At 36.6% G+C, this 15,519-nt stretch overlaps 2 protein-coding genes across 4 annotated transcripts in view; one reads left to right on the top strand and one right to left on the bottom strand.

Moving 5' to 3' along the window:
* Nucleotides 1–42: 42 nt before the first annotated feature.
* On the bottom strand, nt 43–6,746 carry ap4s1 (adaptor related protein complex 4 subunit sigma 1). 2 transcript variants are annotated; one of them, XM_082142551.1, is made up of 6 exons: nt 5,696–6,746; nt 1,277–1,438; nt 892–978; nt 740–808; nt 649–660; nt 43–239 (listed from the first exon to the last, which is right to left on the bottom strand). In XM_082142551.1, exons 2-6 carry the CDS (start codon nt 1,412–1,414, stop codon nt 111–113), a joined length of 435 nt encoding a protein of 144 aa, XP_081998677.1. In that variant the 5' UTR covers nt 1,415–1,438; nt 5,696–6,746; the 3' UTR covers nt 43–110. The 2 variants fall into 2 exon arrangements, with proteins under 2 accessions (XP_081998677.1, XP_081998676.1); XM_082142550.1 differs by lacking the exon at nt 5,696–6,746 and adding an exon at nt 3,745–5,681.
* The window catches only part of strn3 (striatin, calmodulin binding protein 3), a 25,222-nt gene continuing 12,532 nt past the window's right edge, over nt 2,830–15,519 (top strand). Inside the window, exons 1-5 of one of the 2 annotated variants that reach the window (XM_082142517.1) lie at nt 2,830–3,376; nt 14,241–14,344; nt 14,854–14,927; nt 15,092–15,170; nt 15,323–15,499. In XM_082142517.1, coding sequence (XP_081998643.1) covers nt 2,834–3,376; nt 14,241–14,344; nt 14,854–14,927; nt 15,092–15,170; nt 15,323–15,499 — 977 coding nt within the window. In that variant the 5' untranslated portion in view covers nt 2,830–2,833. Of the gene's footprint in view, nt 3,377–14,240; nt 14,345–14,853; nt 14,928–15,088; nt 15,171–15,322; nt 15,500–15,519 lie in introns of both variants that reach the window. The other variant, XM_082142516.1, reaches the window with a different exon arrangement.

Below are 15,519 nucleotides of genomic sequence, written 5' to 3'. Positions count from 1 at the left end.
TTTGACTAAAATTTTTTGTGGAAGAATGGAAAATGAACTAGGTTTTAATTGGTAAGAAAAGCTTTTATTTAAATTTGTAACGGATAATTAATTAACTCAATTGCACTGGTTTAGCTTTCAGCCATCTTGTCCAGGGCCAGTAGTGGTGCCAGTATTCGGTTCTTATTTGTCTCCACAATGTGTCCGTTGAGGATCATTTCATCAAGTATAATATGTACTTTATCTAAATTGAACATGATCTGATTTTCCATTAAGGAATGGAACACTCATAAACATGCATCACTAAAGACACAATGGACCCTTTTCACATTTCAGGGGTTCTCAAAAGAGAAAGTCATAGTTGGTTAAAGTTCTATCGTGGTGAACGGGAGACAACATCAGATATCATTTTTGTATTCCCATTTGCTCCAATAGCACAAGTGAAGGCTTTCCAAAAGAAGGAAAAATACAGAGTGATTCAGCGGTCAGAAGCTGCTGATGAAAATATTAAAAACTTTACTAGAATTGTGTGGATGATAACCGTGGTAATTATGCATTACAGTCTGTGAAAAGAGTCCATGACAAATAATATATTGCCAGCAAAAAAAGCAATCAAAGCCAAGTTTGGTCAATAATTCCTAATATGTAATTTTTACCGGTAAAGGATACATCCAGCTCACTCTGTCAAGAGAAGAAAACATCCGTTAATCTTTTCTCAGGAAAATTGTAATAGGCCTTTATCAAAAATATCAGTACTTACCACACGACTGAAATACTTGTCTAACACCTCTACAAAGTTGTGCACAAGCTCATAGATTGACAGTTCATTCTGTGGGAAAGAGGGCCAAAAATAATAGAGATTAAAAAGCTTTAAAGAAATTTATTTTATCAATATCAGTATGAATAACTAACCTCATTTTCAGTGATGCCAACAACAATGAAAAGGGCTGCATACTGACGATAGACCAGTTTGTAGTCCTTATACTCCACAAATGAACACTGAGGAAAAAGATAATTATTTCAACCGCTAATATGAATTCAAGGGTCAAGTTTGAAGATTTGAATTGCCAGTTTACAAAAGTAAAATAAAACTCAAGACCACAGACTGAACACCTGATATATGTAAATCATATGTGTAGATGCAAAGATATGTTTCATATAGTAATGCTTTGTATAACATAAACGGTAAGTTTCTGTCCTTTATATCACTAGAATTATCCTGAGGGTCAGTAATATTAATAAAATTCTGCACCGCCGTCTATCATTAAATTAAGAGTAAAAGGGAAGCATGACTGACCTCTTCCTTCCTCCGGGCGAGACATCCCCTAACCATGTCAGCTTCAAGAGCTGCTCTCTTCCCAAGCTCCACTTGTTCATAATACTTAGATAGACGAGTCTGCCCCTGTTTGTTGACCATAAGTAGGAACTTAATCATAGTAATTCAGAAGAGTGGCCACCTCTAGAAAGGAGGAGACATTACGTCATTAGCAAACAACATGCCATGGGAGGGTAACAAATTAGCAGTTTTAATTATAAGTTATTTGTAAACGTATAAATATATTACATCACATTATTTACGGTATAACCGATAGTTTGACCAACATACCACAGTTGTCAGAATTGTTGTTACTACTGTAAATTGATGGCGGATTGCTTTTGCTGATGTACGTCACATGGCAGCGTACACGTCACGAGGGAGTGACCTGCTCCATGCTTTTTTTTTTTTTTGTTAGTGTACTGTACATCATTTGAATATTTCTCAAAGTTGCTTATTTATTATTATTTTTGCGAAGACTGTCAAATATTTTTAATTAGTAAAATCGTGTGCACCTTATATTATGAAAATAAAATGGGAAAAAAAATCTCATGATATTTTATTTCACTCTTCCCGACTTTATAGCTATTTTCACTTCCACATTTTCATATGAATTTTTTATTTTTTTATTATCAAAGATGTTATCTGTAATCTGATAAATAAACTACATAAATGTATTTATGGTAACCAACAGTTTTCACTAAAATACCAGTTAGCACATCTGTTGTTACCATAGACAGTAAAGGGTTTTGTTACTGCTGTAAAATAATTAACACTAAATGGATTGCTTGACAGAGCCGTTAGGAGGACCCCGAATATTGGCTTAATAGGTACTCTCTTTAGTGCCTCATTACAATTCCTACAAAAAAATGTTATGATAAAAAAGCTGTTTTAACTATATGGTATAATGCCCATTAATGTCTGTATTAGATAGCTTATGTACTAAAATAGCATACAGATTAGCCTGATAACTTAGGTGTGGAATATTTCAATTAGAAAAAAAACTATGCAATGTTCAATTATTCACTTAATATGCTATTATTATTCATAATAATTTATGAATTAACAGTTTAATCAAGTAAAAAAATGTATCGTTTATTATCGTTCTTATGTTCTTATGAGCCGATTTCGCGGAAGGACCTGATTTGTCATGACACTGGTCATGTGATGCCAACATGGCAGCGTCCATGAGGGGGCGACCTGCTCCATGTAGGAAAAAAGTTTTGTTTTCATGTTAGTGTACATCATTTTAATAAGTTGCAGTTTATTTTGTGGGTAAAAAAAAAATCTTTAAAAGGGGAATTTCTTTTTTGTTCAATGAGCCAAACCAAGTGCAAAAAAAATTATAATTCAAAAGTGAAAATAAAAACTAATTATATCAACTGAAGCTATTTGATATTTTACTTAACTCTGCCCGACTATATGTATAGCTATTTTTCAACGCCACATTTATTTTTATACTGTCAGTCAGGTACAGAGCCTGTCATTGTACAGCGCTGTCTACGCATGCGCAGTATCCGCCCGTCAGTCTGTATTCGGATGACTCGAGACAGCGCAGGGTTGGGTGAAGGCGTCCCATCATGCAGCGCGCGCGCCAGTCCTCCCACTCACTCACCCCGCAGTAGGAGACTCACATCCAGGGATCGGACTAATGGCGGCCGGCAAATCCGTGCGCTGACACGAAATCTACAACAGCCGCTCAGGTGCCAGCCTATTTCGTGGGGGGGCAGGGCGACGTCGCATCGCTACACGAACGGTAAAGAAGGGCGGCTTGAGGGGAAACAATCGGCGACTTCTAGCAGGACTTTCCTATTTTTAAACATGGATGAACAGCCCGGCGGAGGAGGAGGAGGAGGAATGGCCTCCCAGAGACAGCAGCAGCCCGCACCGCAGCAGGGCAACAACAGCATTAATCCCCAGATCGCCAGCGCTGGAGGAGCGCCTATGGTTCAACAACAGCAAGACGAGATGCCCAGGCCCCAGCAGTACACTATCCCGGGGATTTTACACTACATTCAGCACGAATGGGCCCGTTTCGAGATGGAAAGGGCGCATTGGGAAGTGGAGAGGGCCGAACTCCAGGTACAGACCCGTGGATTTGCTGACACACTAGTTAGTAACTCCAAGTGGGGACATTGATCGCCATCAAATCGGCTGCTTTAATTAAAGACTTAACGTTGATTTAGTAAGCAATTTACTACAGATCTCGCGAGCTTCCTGGCCGCCTCCATTTGCACTAAACGGGAACAGTTACATTACAATACATAAATCTGTTTGCACTCTAAGTATGCGAGAAGGAAAATTTAGTACGCTCCTATTTTAATACAGTGATCTAGTATTTCGCGTCGCTCACTCGCTTGTAGTGTGAATGGGCTAAGCTAAGCTAACATGACATCGTTGTATTAGCGATATTACTTGACACCCGGTACAATCAAGTCATATTATCTTACCCAAGAACACAGGAGCAGATTTAAAAGTCGTTGTTGTGGATTTTTCTGGTCACGAGAAAGCATCTGTCAGTGAAAGCCAGCAGACTTTGTCAACTATTCTCTTGTTCTGCCATTTTGTTTTGGTCAATATGGCGTCCGTATGGGTTGCTTCTTTTATTGATCCATCCTACTACCGTTCAAATTCACACCCTGCTGGATTTTCTAAGACATCATATCTGTTCTTTTGAAACAATAAGAAGTATATGTCGCCGTTTATTTCTTATTCTTCCTGAGAATTCACGTAATAGTCCTCAGATGTTAGGCAGAATGACAGCGACAACAGTCACCTATTGCGTTTACTGTATGAAAAAATGTGCATTGGAAGTGAATGGTGGCCGAGACTGCGAGTTACTTACATTATGACTAACATCTCCATTTATATTACATAAAAGAAAGTAAGTTATACACGTTTGGAACAACATGAGGGTGAGTAAAATAATGACATAATGTTCAATTTTGGGTGAACTATCCGTTTAAGAATGCAATGAGCAGATAGTCTTTCAAGTTTTGTGCCCCATCTGATTATAACAAACTTATTTCTGATGAATCATTCCCATTATTTACTCACTCTGGTATTTATCCAAACCTGTATGACTGACTTGACATGCAACACAAAAACAGATGTTCACATAAATAACAGGCCCAGTTACCATTCACCTTCACTGTATGAAAAAAAGATTTTATTTTGCAAGTGTTTTGGGTGTACAACACATACCATTTGACCAGTTTTGTGTTTGCAAGTTGTTTTTGACGGCCATACCTTTAAATGTTTAGTTCACCCAAAAATGAAAATTCTGTCATTGATTTCTCACCCTCATGTCGTTCTGAATCCAAACCCGCAAGACTTCCATTCATCTTCAGAACACAAATGAAAATATTTGAAAAAATATTAAATATGAGAGATTTCTGTCTCTCCATTGATGGCTACGCAACTAAAACTCTGTTTGACATTTCAAAAAGTTCATAAAGAGACTGTAAAACCAATCCATTTGAATTGAGTAGTTTAGTCCAAATTTTCTGGAGAGACACAATCACTTTATATCGTGAACAGATTTAATTTAATCTTTTATTCACATATAAACATTTATCAATGCACATCAGTTATGGTCAATGGAAGCTCAAGCATGTTCCTTTGATGTGCGAGAACCAATGAGGTTCATTCTCGTGTGTTACGCAGCACGTTTGAGCTTCAGCAAGAGGTTTGTTCTCGCACATCAAGCAGGTTCGGTTGAGCTTCTGTTTATGTTCACTAATCAATGTTAAATGTGAATAAAAACCTACATTAAATTTGTTCATCATATAAAGCGATTGTGTCTCTTCAGAAAATTTGGACTAAACCGCTCAATTCTTATGGATTAGTTTTACAATCTCTTTATGAACTTTTTGAAGCGTCAAAGTGTTAGTTGCGTAGCTGTCTATGGAGAGTACAGAACTGGCTCAGATTTTATTAAAAATATCTTCATTTGTGTTCCGAAGATGAACGAAAGTCTTGCGGGTTTGGAACAACATGAGGATGAGTAAGAGAAATTTCATTTTTGGGTGAACTAACCTTTAACATCTGCAATATAGGATTTTGTTCTTAAAGGGATAGTTCACCCAAAAAGCAAAATTGTCATAATTTACTCAACTTCTTATCGTTCCAAACCTGTATAGCTTTCTTTCTTCTATGGAACATAAAATAAGATATTTTTTTTAAATGTCTCAAGTGTTTGTTTTTTGTTTGGTTTGAAAGTGATTGAGCTGTGCTTCATACATCACTACACTTTGACAATAGACAATTGACCTTATTGCCTGCGACATTTCACTTAAAATTAGTTAATGCGACTGCATACTAAGCCATACAAGTTTAAAATTACATGAGGGTGCGTAAATGATGATATGAAGTTCATTTTTGGGTGAACTCATCTCTTACCTTAAGTGTGTCATGATTGCTCAATTTCCCAGCCACCCATATTTTCAGCCTACTAGAGATGAGGGTGGCAGTTTGTCTTTTGTGAATGAGGAAAGGAGTTGGAAGGTCTGTGGCAGGACGTTGCGTTATGTAAACATAGTCAGTCTTCTCTTGGGAGGCTGAAGAGTTTTCACCACCCCTGTACAGACTTGTTCAGTGACATACTTTCAGCATGACTCCCTCCTCAAACCTAATGGGCACTTTTCATTATTCAGAGGAAGTCAGCTTGTACTCTCCCACACTCATACCAATCCAGGTCTTCTCAGAAAAGGGGTTGGTCTTGTTTATCAGCTCTGCATTCCATGTTTCAGATGTTCACTTGTCATCTAATCATCATTGAAAACACCACAAACGAAATAATGCTGCAAGTTAAACTGTATCAAATCATGTTGCCAATTATGAACTTTTTGATTCTCTAGCATTGCATGCAGATTTCATTATCTGGTGCTGCTCTTCCACGCATTTGGCATCTTGTGTATGTATAGGAGATCTGGCTAATGTCGTCGTAATGGACAGTGGTTCAGTCTTCCTTTGATACTGTCTGGATCTAATTGATGTGAAACTCCTCCTGTCAGTTTGCAGGGCCTCGTAGGCATAGCTGCTAGCAGAGATGTCCTGAGCAGTCACATCAGGAAAAGGCCTGAATAGAGTTATCTGGGTTAGCTCAGGGTTTGTAGGTCATGGTAGCACCATCTTCAGAGTTGTGGCTCATTGCAACTCTCCAGCCATCAGATATTGTTAGTGCAGGTTTTATATTTATCATTGAATTGAGATTCAAGTTCAAACTGAAATCATTATGATTACTAAACAGTCATTGGTCACAACATAATTATTCAGTTACAGGTAATCAACCACATTTTTAGCTTTTATTCAGCAGTTTAATTATTAACCAGTGTTGTATTATTATTATTATTTATATGCTTTAGTATAATGTTTTGAATTGGCTTTTATTTAATATTTTCTGTTATCATTTCAGTTTGTTATGGAATTTTGCTATGTGCTTTTGCCATTCGCTTTTGTTTTTTAGTATTAATATTTACCTTTAATTTATTTTTATTTTTTTATACTTTTTAGAACAGTTTAAACATATTTTATTTTGAGTTAGCCAGCAAAATTTCTAGTAAAACAAATCAGCAAAACAACTAAGTTTGTCATCTGATATTTCATTTCAGCCTTATTTCAATTAATGAAAATTATTTTTTAGCTAATAGTTGTAGTTTCAGTTTACAATAACAACATTGGAAGAAACAAGTCATTAATATCAAATATCTTACATTTTAGTAAAAAATGAGCCAGTTAGCTTGTATATTTCTTCTGTACCAACAAATATAATAAAATCTAGTCACTCTGCTCACACACTCTGATATGAAATTTCATGAACACAGACAAATGGCGTAAAAAAAGATGATGTGACATCCCATAGCCTAACTTTAACCAGTCAGATTTGATAACCATAGCTAAATCTTATGTAATTGTTTATGATGAATGTTTTAACTTTTTGAACTGGCATATTGTAGTGGCATCCAGTTTTAATTAAGCATTTTTGTTACCATAATTATGCGTTCTTAAAACCCCTTTCGTGCTGTTTATTTATTTAAATATAAAGCTCGGCTTTAAATGTGCTATTCAGTCAGGTTTATATGCACATTTTACTTATATAAACATTGTACCATTACATTTCCAGTATGTTTCCATTGTACTATTATTAAACCTATAGGGTCCCTTCATTCAGCTGTTTTTCTCCCACAGCAGGCAGAGTATTTTTAGTGTCTGTGTTGAGTTCACACAGCTGAAATGCTGTTCTGCCGAACTTAAATCTGGTAGGTGACAGAGATTTCCAGCAAGCATCAGAGAGCTGTGAGCAGCCAGCTGTTCATGACCATATGTGTACTAGCCATCCTCACACTCTGCTGACACGAGCAACGCTGATTTAATACAACAGTGTTCCTTAGTATTACCTGCCAGCACTTCGCACTGCTTAAGAAGTGACAGGGAAACTGATTTACCAAAAAATGTAGGTCTGGTCAAGTTAGTTCAGGAGCAATAGATTGCGTGCATGCTGTTGATATTTCCTTGTAACTTAAACACTTAGTAAGGTGAATTTCTAATGACCTAATGTTCTACTTATATAGACTCAGCTCATTAATATTTAGATCTTAATGCATGTATCCCATTTCAGAGATGAACCAAGGTAGTAATCTGATCGCTTCAAGCTGCTTGTTTGTTTGTTGGAGAACTCTTGTGTGATGAACTTGCACTTTACCAGAAGACTGATTAACTAGATGCGGTGGGAATCTTTTAAGATGTTAACTTTCAGAGAAATTGTGTATGATATGGGCTGTTTTGGAGGGATGGATGGGGAAGTTTTGAGGAAGCCATTTTAGAGTTGAAATGAATATCCACTCATTTACCAGTCCTGTTATGTGAAAGATGTTTTTTTTTTTTTTTTCAGAATCAATTTTAATTCATATTAAATTGCTTTATTTTAGTCCTTGCTTATAGACAAGGCGGAGGAAAGTTACCTTGAGTCTTTTATTTCAGCAGAGGGCAGGGCTCGGCAATAAGGACTGCCCGATGGCCAAGATATATCTAACCGCAGAACCACACGTCACAGCATTCTGAGGACAACAGCACCAGGCCAACAGGGTCAGAGCTGAAGTTAAGGTGGTGCTTATGATCTTATAACCCACCCAAACCACAAGACTGCTGTGACGTATAGTTCTGCGGATTCTGCATTTGGCTATTATTGTGATGGGCCAGGGCCAGCATGAACGTCGCTCGACAGTTGACTCAACTGTCACTTGCCCGATCGGGCCAGTGCTATATCAAGAAAGTTTTATCATTTGCATGTGTTTTTAAGCCTTGCCAAATTAAATATTCAAGCGCAAGAAGACGTGAAAGAGAACTCGATTCATTATTGTGAGAAGTATTGTGTGCGCACATCCGAAGCGTGCGCCCAGAAAGCGGCTTCTCAGACGGCGTGTGAATGCTGAATCGAGCTCTCTTTCACGTCTTCTTGCACTTGAACGGACATATTCACGCAAAATTAAATAAAAAAAACTGACAGCTAGTAGTTTTTGGTGTCACAATGGGTCAAAAACAATGAACACTAGGTCAGGGCTCCACATTAACGTTTGTCCGGGACAAGTGAAAGAGAATGATTAAAACGTCAATAACTAAAAAAACTAAATGTCAGAATGATTCTGATTTTATTTCATTTAGTTTAAGTGGTGATTGATTGTTGATAATAATATATAAAGACGGTAACAAGGTTGCGCTGTCGAGGCTTGTGCAGCTTCTCGAGGAGAAATCAAAACAAATGAGCACAGCACACAAATAATCTCATTTAACATACTGTGGTAAAAATTCTAAATTTGGAGTTTTTATATTTATGCCATATTATACAGTTAAGTTACAGTTCGGACAAGCAACTTTTTTACTCTGACAAGTGAATGACCAATTTACTTGTCCGAAGGAGCCCTGTTGGTATTTTTTATTTATTTATTACTTTTTTTGTGGTGGGGCCAGTGAATTTTGGAAGGGCAAGTAAAAAATGTAACCACTGACCTGACATCATTCAACTTTTCCCCATGGTCTAGATTTAAAATGCAAACAAAAATCACAATACATTATCGAATCGCAGTACTTGTAGAATCGCAATTCTTAAGTCACAATACATATATTGGCACGCAAGTATCATGATAGTATCGTTCTAGCCCTATTGTTTATCAGGTTTTTCGGCTGCAGTGTCAACATCAAGACTTTCCCGGTCAGCTCTGTTGGACTGCTGTGAAATGCTATGACCATGTTTGTCATATATATTTTTGGATATTTTAAGCATTTTGCAAATTAGCTAAATGTGAGTCCTTGATTAACAAAAAGAGGAAGCAAGAACCAAAGAGTACAAATAGTGACCATTTACTCAGTCCCTGAATTTTACGATTATGTCTATGCTGCAGATTTTTTGCTCTCACTTAGAAGTCTGATTATAGGCTATAACTTGCTTACACACTGAATAATGAGCCTTGCCCTTGTCAGAGGATTTTGAATTAGGCAATAAGTGAATAAATGTGCACTAACAGCAGTGTGAGCAAAGACTTTTTCAAAGAGTTTTTTATTTGTTGTGTTCATATATTCCAGCTGGCTTCCTGAGATTGTACTTTTAGTCAGTATGTATTAAATTGATCAGAAGTGACAGTGACACAATGTTACAAAAGATTTCTATTTCAAATAAATGCTGTTCTTTTGTACTTTCTATTCATCAAAAAATCCTGAAAAAATAAATAAAAAATGAGCAGCACAACTGTTTTCAACATTTTATTATTATTATCAGTGTTTCTTGAACAGCAAATCAGCGTATTAGAATGTTTTCTGAAGGATCATATGACACTGAAGACTGGAGTAATGAAAATTCAACTTCGCCACCACAGGAATAGATCTATTAAAATAGAAAATAGTGTTAAATTTGATTTGGTTTCCTGACTATTCCCATGTCTGCCATTGGTTGGACAAACCAATCAGACAGTGTTGCCATGTAGTCATAGCACTACATAGTTTGCATTCTTTGGGTCAACTTGCTATTTAGTGGCCTTTTAGGTGACAACTTCCTCCAGTACAGTTTATTTCGGTGTAATTAAAAAAAATCCAGTTGTCGAGCAGCTTTCATAAGAGCGTCAGTTTTTATCGCCCCATTCTATTAAAGATGACACATTATTCCTGTCTTTGGGAAAAATCTTCATTTGCTTGTAATATTCTTTGCTGTTAGCTATCTAATCTAACAACTGTATGGTGGAATGTGTCATGCGTCGGTGAGGGCTATTCTTGCCCCGTGCGCTGCAGCTTGCTCCTTTGTAAGGGTCTAGTTTTGGCTAGTGATCTCACTATGTTTCCCCCGGACTGCCTGTGAGGCGTCTCAATGGAGTGACCTCACACATTGATTCCAGCGCTGTGAACATGGGGGTGGATTGTGAAAGCACACTTCTGCCTGACGTTTGGACTCTTCTTCTTAAGAACTTAAGTCATGCAGTAATACCATAGTTACTGAGTTATACATGTTGTATTTTGATCTGTGTATGAGCCTGTAGTTCAGAGATGTGGGGTCGTACACATGGTGTGCTTTTGAGTAGGCCTCGTGGTTTTTTTTGCAGGCCTCTGTGTGTCAGTCTCGTTCCAAAATGTCCATAGTCTGAAGACATGTACAGACAGCTGTCTTGTGTGAAAGCTCCATCCAAGAGTGTAAAAGCTTTCAGCACCCAGCCCAGCCTGTTCTCTCTCACATCTTTCTCAGGATAGTTTTATTGGTTGAGTAATGTGTTTGTGAAAATTAACATGTTTAATTATGCCCCCGAACTGTATTTAAATTCCACCACAATGAAGGTTAGTGCCATTGGAACAATTCAAGTTATTTTCATGTTATAGCAGATAGGCCTACATCTCTGATATTAACATTCTATATTAATGTCTAAATAAAAAATAACTGAATTCAAATACTACACTTGAATTTAGACATCATAGTGAAATTGGCCAGTCATTTAATTCAATTACATTTTTAATTGATTGACAGCCCTAGTTATGTAAGTTCCTATATTTCTTGTCGTCGAATCACGATTGGAGCTTTTTCTGGATTCTTTTTAATGATTTATTATAAATTTATATAAACGTTAACAATTTAATCAAGCTTTTAAAATGTAAACAAATAAAAATATAACAATTAATTTACAACCATGTTTTTGTCAAAGAAGATGCTGCACAACAGAACTGTATAAATTTAATACATGGGTAAAAAATATCTTCTTGGTTTTGTGATTTTCTTTAGAAATAATATTATTATTATTACTTTGAGAAGTACATTTTAGGTTACAGCACTGATATATTTCTGTCACAATTTCTTTTATTTTGACGGTTTGTCGTGAAGATTTTTTTGTTTCGGTCTGTATTTGACTAGTTTTTCTCAAATGATACTAATGAAAGCTTGTGAAGTGTCTCTCAAAGCAGCTCTAGAGATGAAGTTCATGTGTTCATGTCCTCATATATTGAGACGACAAGCGCTGAAAACACCACGAGCGTCACATACAGTTGTGGTCAGAATTATTGGCACCCCTGGTAAATATGATCAAAGATGCATGTAAAAATAAATCTGCATTGTTTATCCTTTTGATCTTTCATTTAAAAAATTCACAAAACTCTAACCTTTCATTGAAGTAAAAGAATTGAAAGTGGGGGGAAAATCACATTATGAAATAAATGTTTTTCTCCAAAACACGTTGGCCACAATAAATGGTAGCTCTAGAATTTTTTTATGAGTAAAATATCTCTGAAGTATATTTTCATGAATATGTACTTTTTTTTTTTAGCACACCAGGGTGACTAATCATGAAATTGTCTAGCTGTGACTTATAAATATGAGGAAACTCAAAGGCCAAATTCCCTTAATCATCCATTACAATGAGTAAAACCAAAGAATATAGTTTTGATGTGCAGCAAAAGATTGTTGAGCTTCACAAAATAGAAAGTGGCTATAAGAAAATAGCTAAAGAATTGAAAATCCCCATTTCCACCATCAGGACAAAAATTAAGAAGTTCCAATTAACTAAAGATGTTATGAATCTGCCTGGAAGAGGACGTGTGTCTATATTGTCTTAATGCACGGTGAGGAGGAGAGTTTGAGTGGCCAAAGACTCCAAGGATCCCAGATGGAGAATTGCAGAGATTAGTTGAGCCTTGGGGTCAAAAAGCCTTAAAAAAAAAAAAATCTAACAACCCATACATCACCACATGTTGTTTGGGAGGGTTTCAAGAAAAATCCTCCTCGCTCATTCAAAAACAAACTCCAGCATATTCAGTTGTCAGACATGACTGGAACTTCAAATGGGGCGAGGTTCTATGGTCAGATGAAACAAAACAAAAAAAAGTGCTTTTTGGCAGCAAACCCACCAGATGGGATAACAGGGATTAAAAGTACCCTATGCCCACGGTTAAATACTGCTGGATCTTTAATGTTGTGGGCCTATTTAAAGTCAAGGTCCTTGACTTTTTGTTCAGATACATGGTATCATGGATCCTAGCAAATACCAACAGATAAAAAATCAACCTGATGGCCTCTGCTAGAAAGCTTATAATGGGCCATGGTTGGATCTTCCATCAGGACAACAATCCAAAACGAACATCAAAATCAACACAAAAATGTGTCACTGAGCACAAAAGGAAGCTTCAGCCATGACCATCTCGGTCCCTCACCTAAACCCTATAGAAGATGAGTGAGCTGAGCTGAACTGAAGAGAAGAAGCACCCACATGGATCTGGGAATCTGAAGGATCTGGAGAGATTCTGTATGGAGGAATAGTCTCTGGTCTCTGATCTCTTGTCAAGTGTTCTCCAAACTTATCAGGCATAGGAGAAAACTCAGAGCTGTTATCTTGGCAAAAGGAGGTTGCAAAAAGGCAATAATTAATAAAAGGGTGCCAATAATTGTGGAGAACGTGTTATTTTTATTTTTATTTTTTTCACTTTCAAATCATTTACTTCAATTAAAGGTTGGAGTTTTACAAAAAAAAATTGAATGAAAGATCAAAAGGATTAACAATGCAGATTTATTTTTACAGCCATCTTTGATCATATTTACCAGGGGTGCCAATAATTCTGACCACAACTGTATGCGAGTTTGTGTATCAGACGAAACCATCTTTCACACGCAGAGACACGCAGAAATCACTTATTAGCGACATGCACTGACTGGCTGTTGTTGCGTTTATTTCTGCTGTGACAGGCTAAAATTTAACAAGCCCTTATTAAATGCTAGGTTTCTTTCTGTCGTCATGCAGTTTAGTAAAATATTTCTCATTGAATTGTAAATGACAAGCCCACCTTCCCTGTGTCTATGAAAATTGCGCAGGATGGCCTCTAGTTTACCTGCCAAACAAACAAGGTAGTCATGAGAGCCTGCGAGATCTCTTTTTCTCCAGGAAGGTTGAGGGTTTTGGTTGTCTATAAATACCCCCTCCCTTTGCCTCCTCTCATTCACTTCCTGGCCTTTAACAGGGGTCAAGTTGCACAGCTGCTCTCATTTGCTAATGTTAACCTGCTCCGTAGAGCTCTGTTCCTCTGGGCAGTCGCCTGCCAGTGGCCATGTGTTGGTTCCTCTTTAGAAAATAAGAGATCTATGGGGGTTTTTTGGGGGGGGGCGGGTCTGGATCACCAGAGATTACCCAGGGCATCTCACGTCCAATCAAACATAAGTCTGGGTTCAATTCAGACTGATTTGTCAATCGTTTTCAGAAAAGAACTGCACCATTCAAATAATTTGCTCACAAATACATGTTTTGCTAAATGTTCCTTTTTGTATGATGTCACTTAGGACATCGCTATTTATTAGTCTATATGTAATATTGTTTCAGTGCCAAGTCTTTCTTGCTCATTACATACAATTCACAAGCTGACAACTCGGCTAAAATATATAAACACTGGTTTAACCTGTCACATGTCTTCATGACCTGCTTTTGTCTTCCAGGCCCGAATAGCGTTCCTCCAAGGAGAAAGAAAGGGTCAAGAAAATTTAAAGAATGACCTTGTTAGAAGAATAAAAATGTTAGAATATGCATTAAAGCAAGAAAGGTTTGTAAAGTTTTTTTTTTTTTTTTTTTTTTTACATTGCATTTTTTTTTTTTTAACACTTTACAATAACGTTTCATTTGTTAACATTAATGTTTTAATTAACATGAACTAACCATGAGAAAAACATGTGTTAATGTATTTGTAATCTGTATCTGTAATCTTTAACGTTAGTTAATAAAAATCCAGCTTTTCTTTGTTTGTTCATGTTACTTTACAGTGCATTAACTAATGTTAACAAATACAACTTTTAATTTGAATAATGTATTGGTAAATGTTGAAATTAACATGAACAAATATTAATAAATGCTGTAGAAGAGCATTTCATTATTAGTTCATGTTAACTAATGAAACCTTATTAAAAAATGTTACCATTATTTTTATTATTTGTAATGTATTATTTCTTAATCCTTTTTAAATGTAATGATAAAAAAGTAATGTCATTTGTAAATGTATTCATAAAAACATATATTTTTTTGTATTTTAACAAAAATTATTTCTTCCATTACCAGAGCAAAATACCATAAATTAAAATATGGGACAGAACTAAATCAAGGTGAAGTAAAAATGCCTAGCTTTGAATCAGGTAAGAGGATTCAACCTACTTTTGAAAATGTGTATATATACACTACCTTTCAAAAGTACTTCCCCCAAATTTTTGAATGCTACTATGAATGTCTGTGTATAGATTTTGTTCAAGGTTCACTGATGTGTTTTTTGTTGTTGTTGTTTCTTTGTTTCTTAAAGAAGATACCAAAGAAACAGAGGTCTCTGCTATACCTCAGAACAGCCAGTTAACGTGGAAACAGGGCAGGCAACTCCTCAGACAGTAAGTTAGCCTTGAGTCATTATGTTTTTGTGAATGACACTTCCTCTGTGGGTGTGACAGTATTAGTCCTGCTAAGAAAGTTCATGGACTATTTCTATCACCTGAATGTCTGAGCTGTGTTCTGAATCTCTTTACACATCTGTCTTTTCAAGATATCTTCAGGAAGTAGGTTATACGGACACAATACTGGACGTTCGGTCGCAGAGAGTTCGGTCGTTACTGGGGCTGTCCGGCTCAGAGCAAAACGGTTCTGTGGAAACCAAGAACCTAGAACAAATTCTCAATGGAGGAGAGTCTCCAGCCAAAAGAAAGGGACAAGATATGAAAAGGTACAGATTTTTCTTGATTT

The sequence above is a fragment of the Leuciscus leuciscus genome (assembly GCF_965113295.1).
Source record: "Leuciscus leuciscus genome assembly, chromosome: 17".
Classification (NCBI taxonomy): Eukaryota; Metazoa; Chordata; class Actinopteri; order Cypriniformes; family Leuciscidae; genus Leuciscus; species Leuciscus leuciscus.
This window is presented reverse-complemented; position numbering and strand designations above follow the sequence as displayed.

What these genes read in the sequence shown, in the direction of transcription:
- ap4s1 (XM_082142551.1), bottom strand. Translation starts at nt 1,414, where the DNA reads ATGATTAAGTTCCTACTTATGGTCAACAAACAGGGGCAGACTCGTCTA. An exon ending in TCGCCCGGAGGAAGGAAGAG is followed by an intron (nt 979 to 1,276) that starts GTCAGTCATGCT and finishes CTTTTTCCTCAG; the next exon opens with TGTTCATTTGTGGAGTATAA. An exon ending in TTGGCATCACTGAAAATGAG is followed by an intron (nt 809 to 891) that starts GTTAGTTATTCA and finishes TCTTTCCCACAG; the next exon opens with AATGAACTGTCAATCTATGA.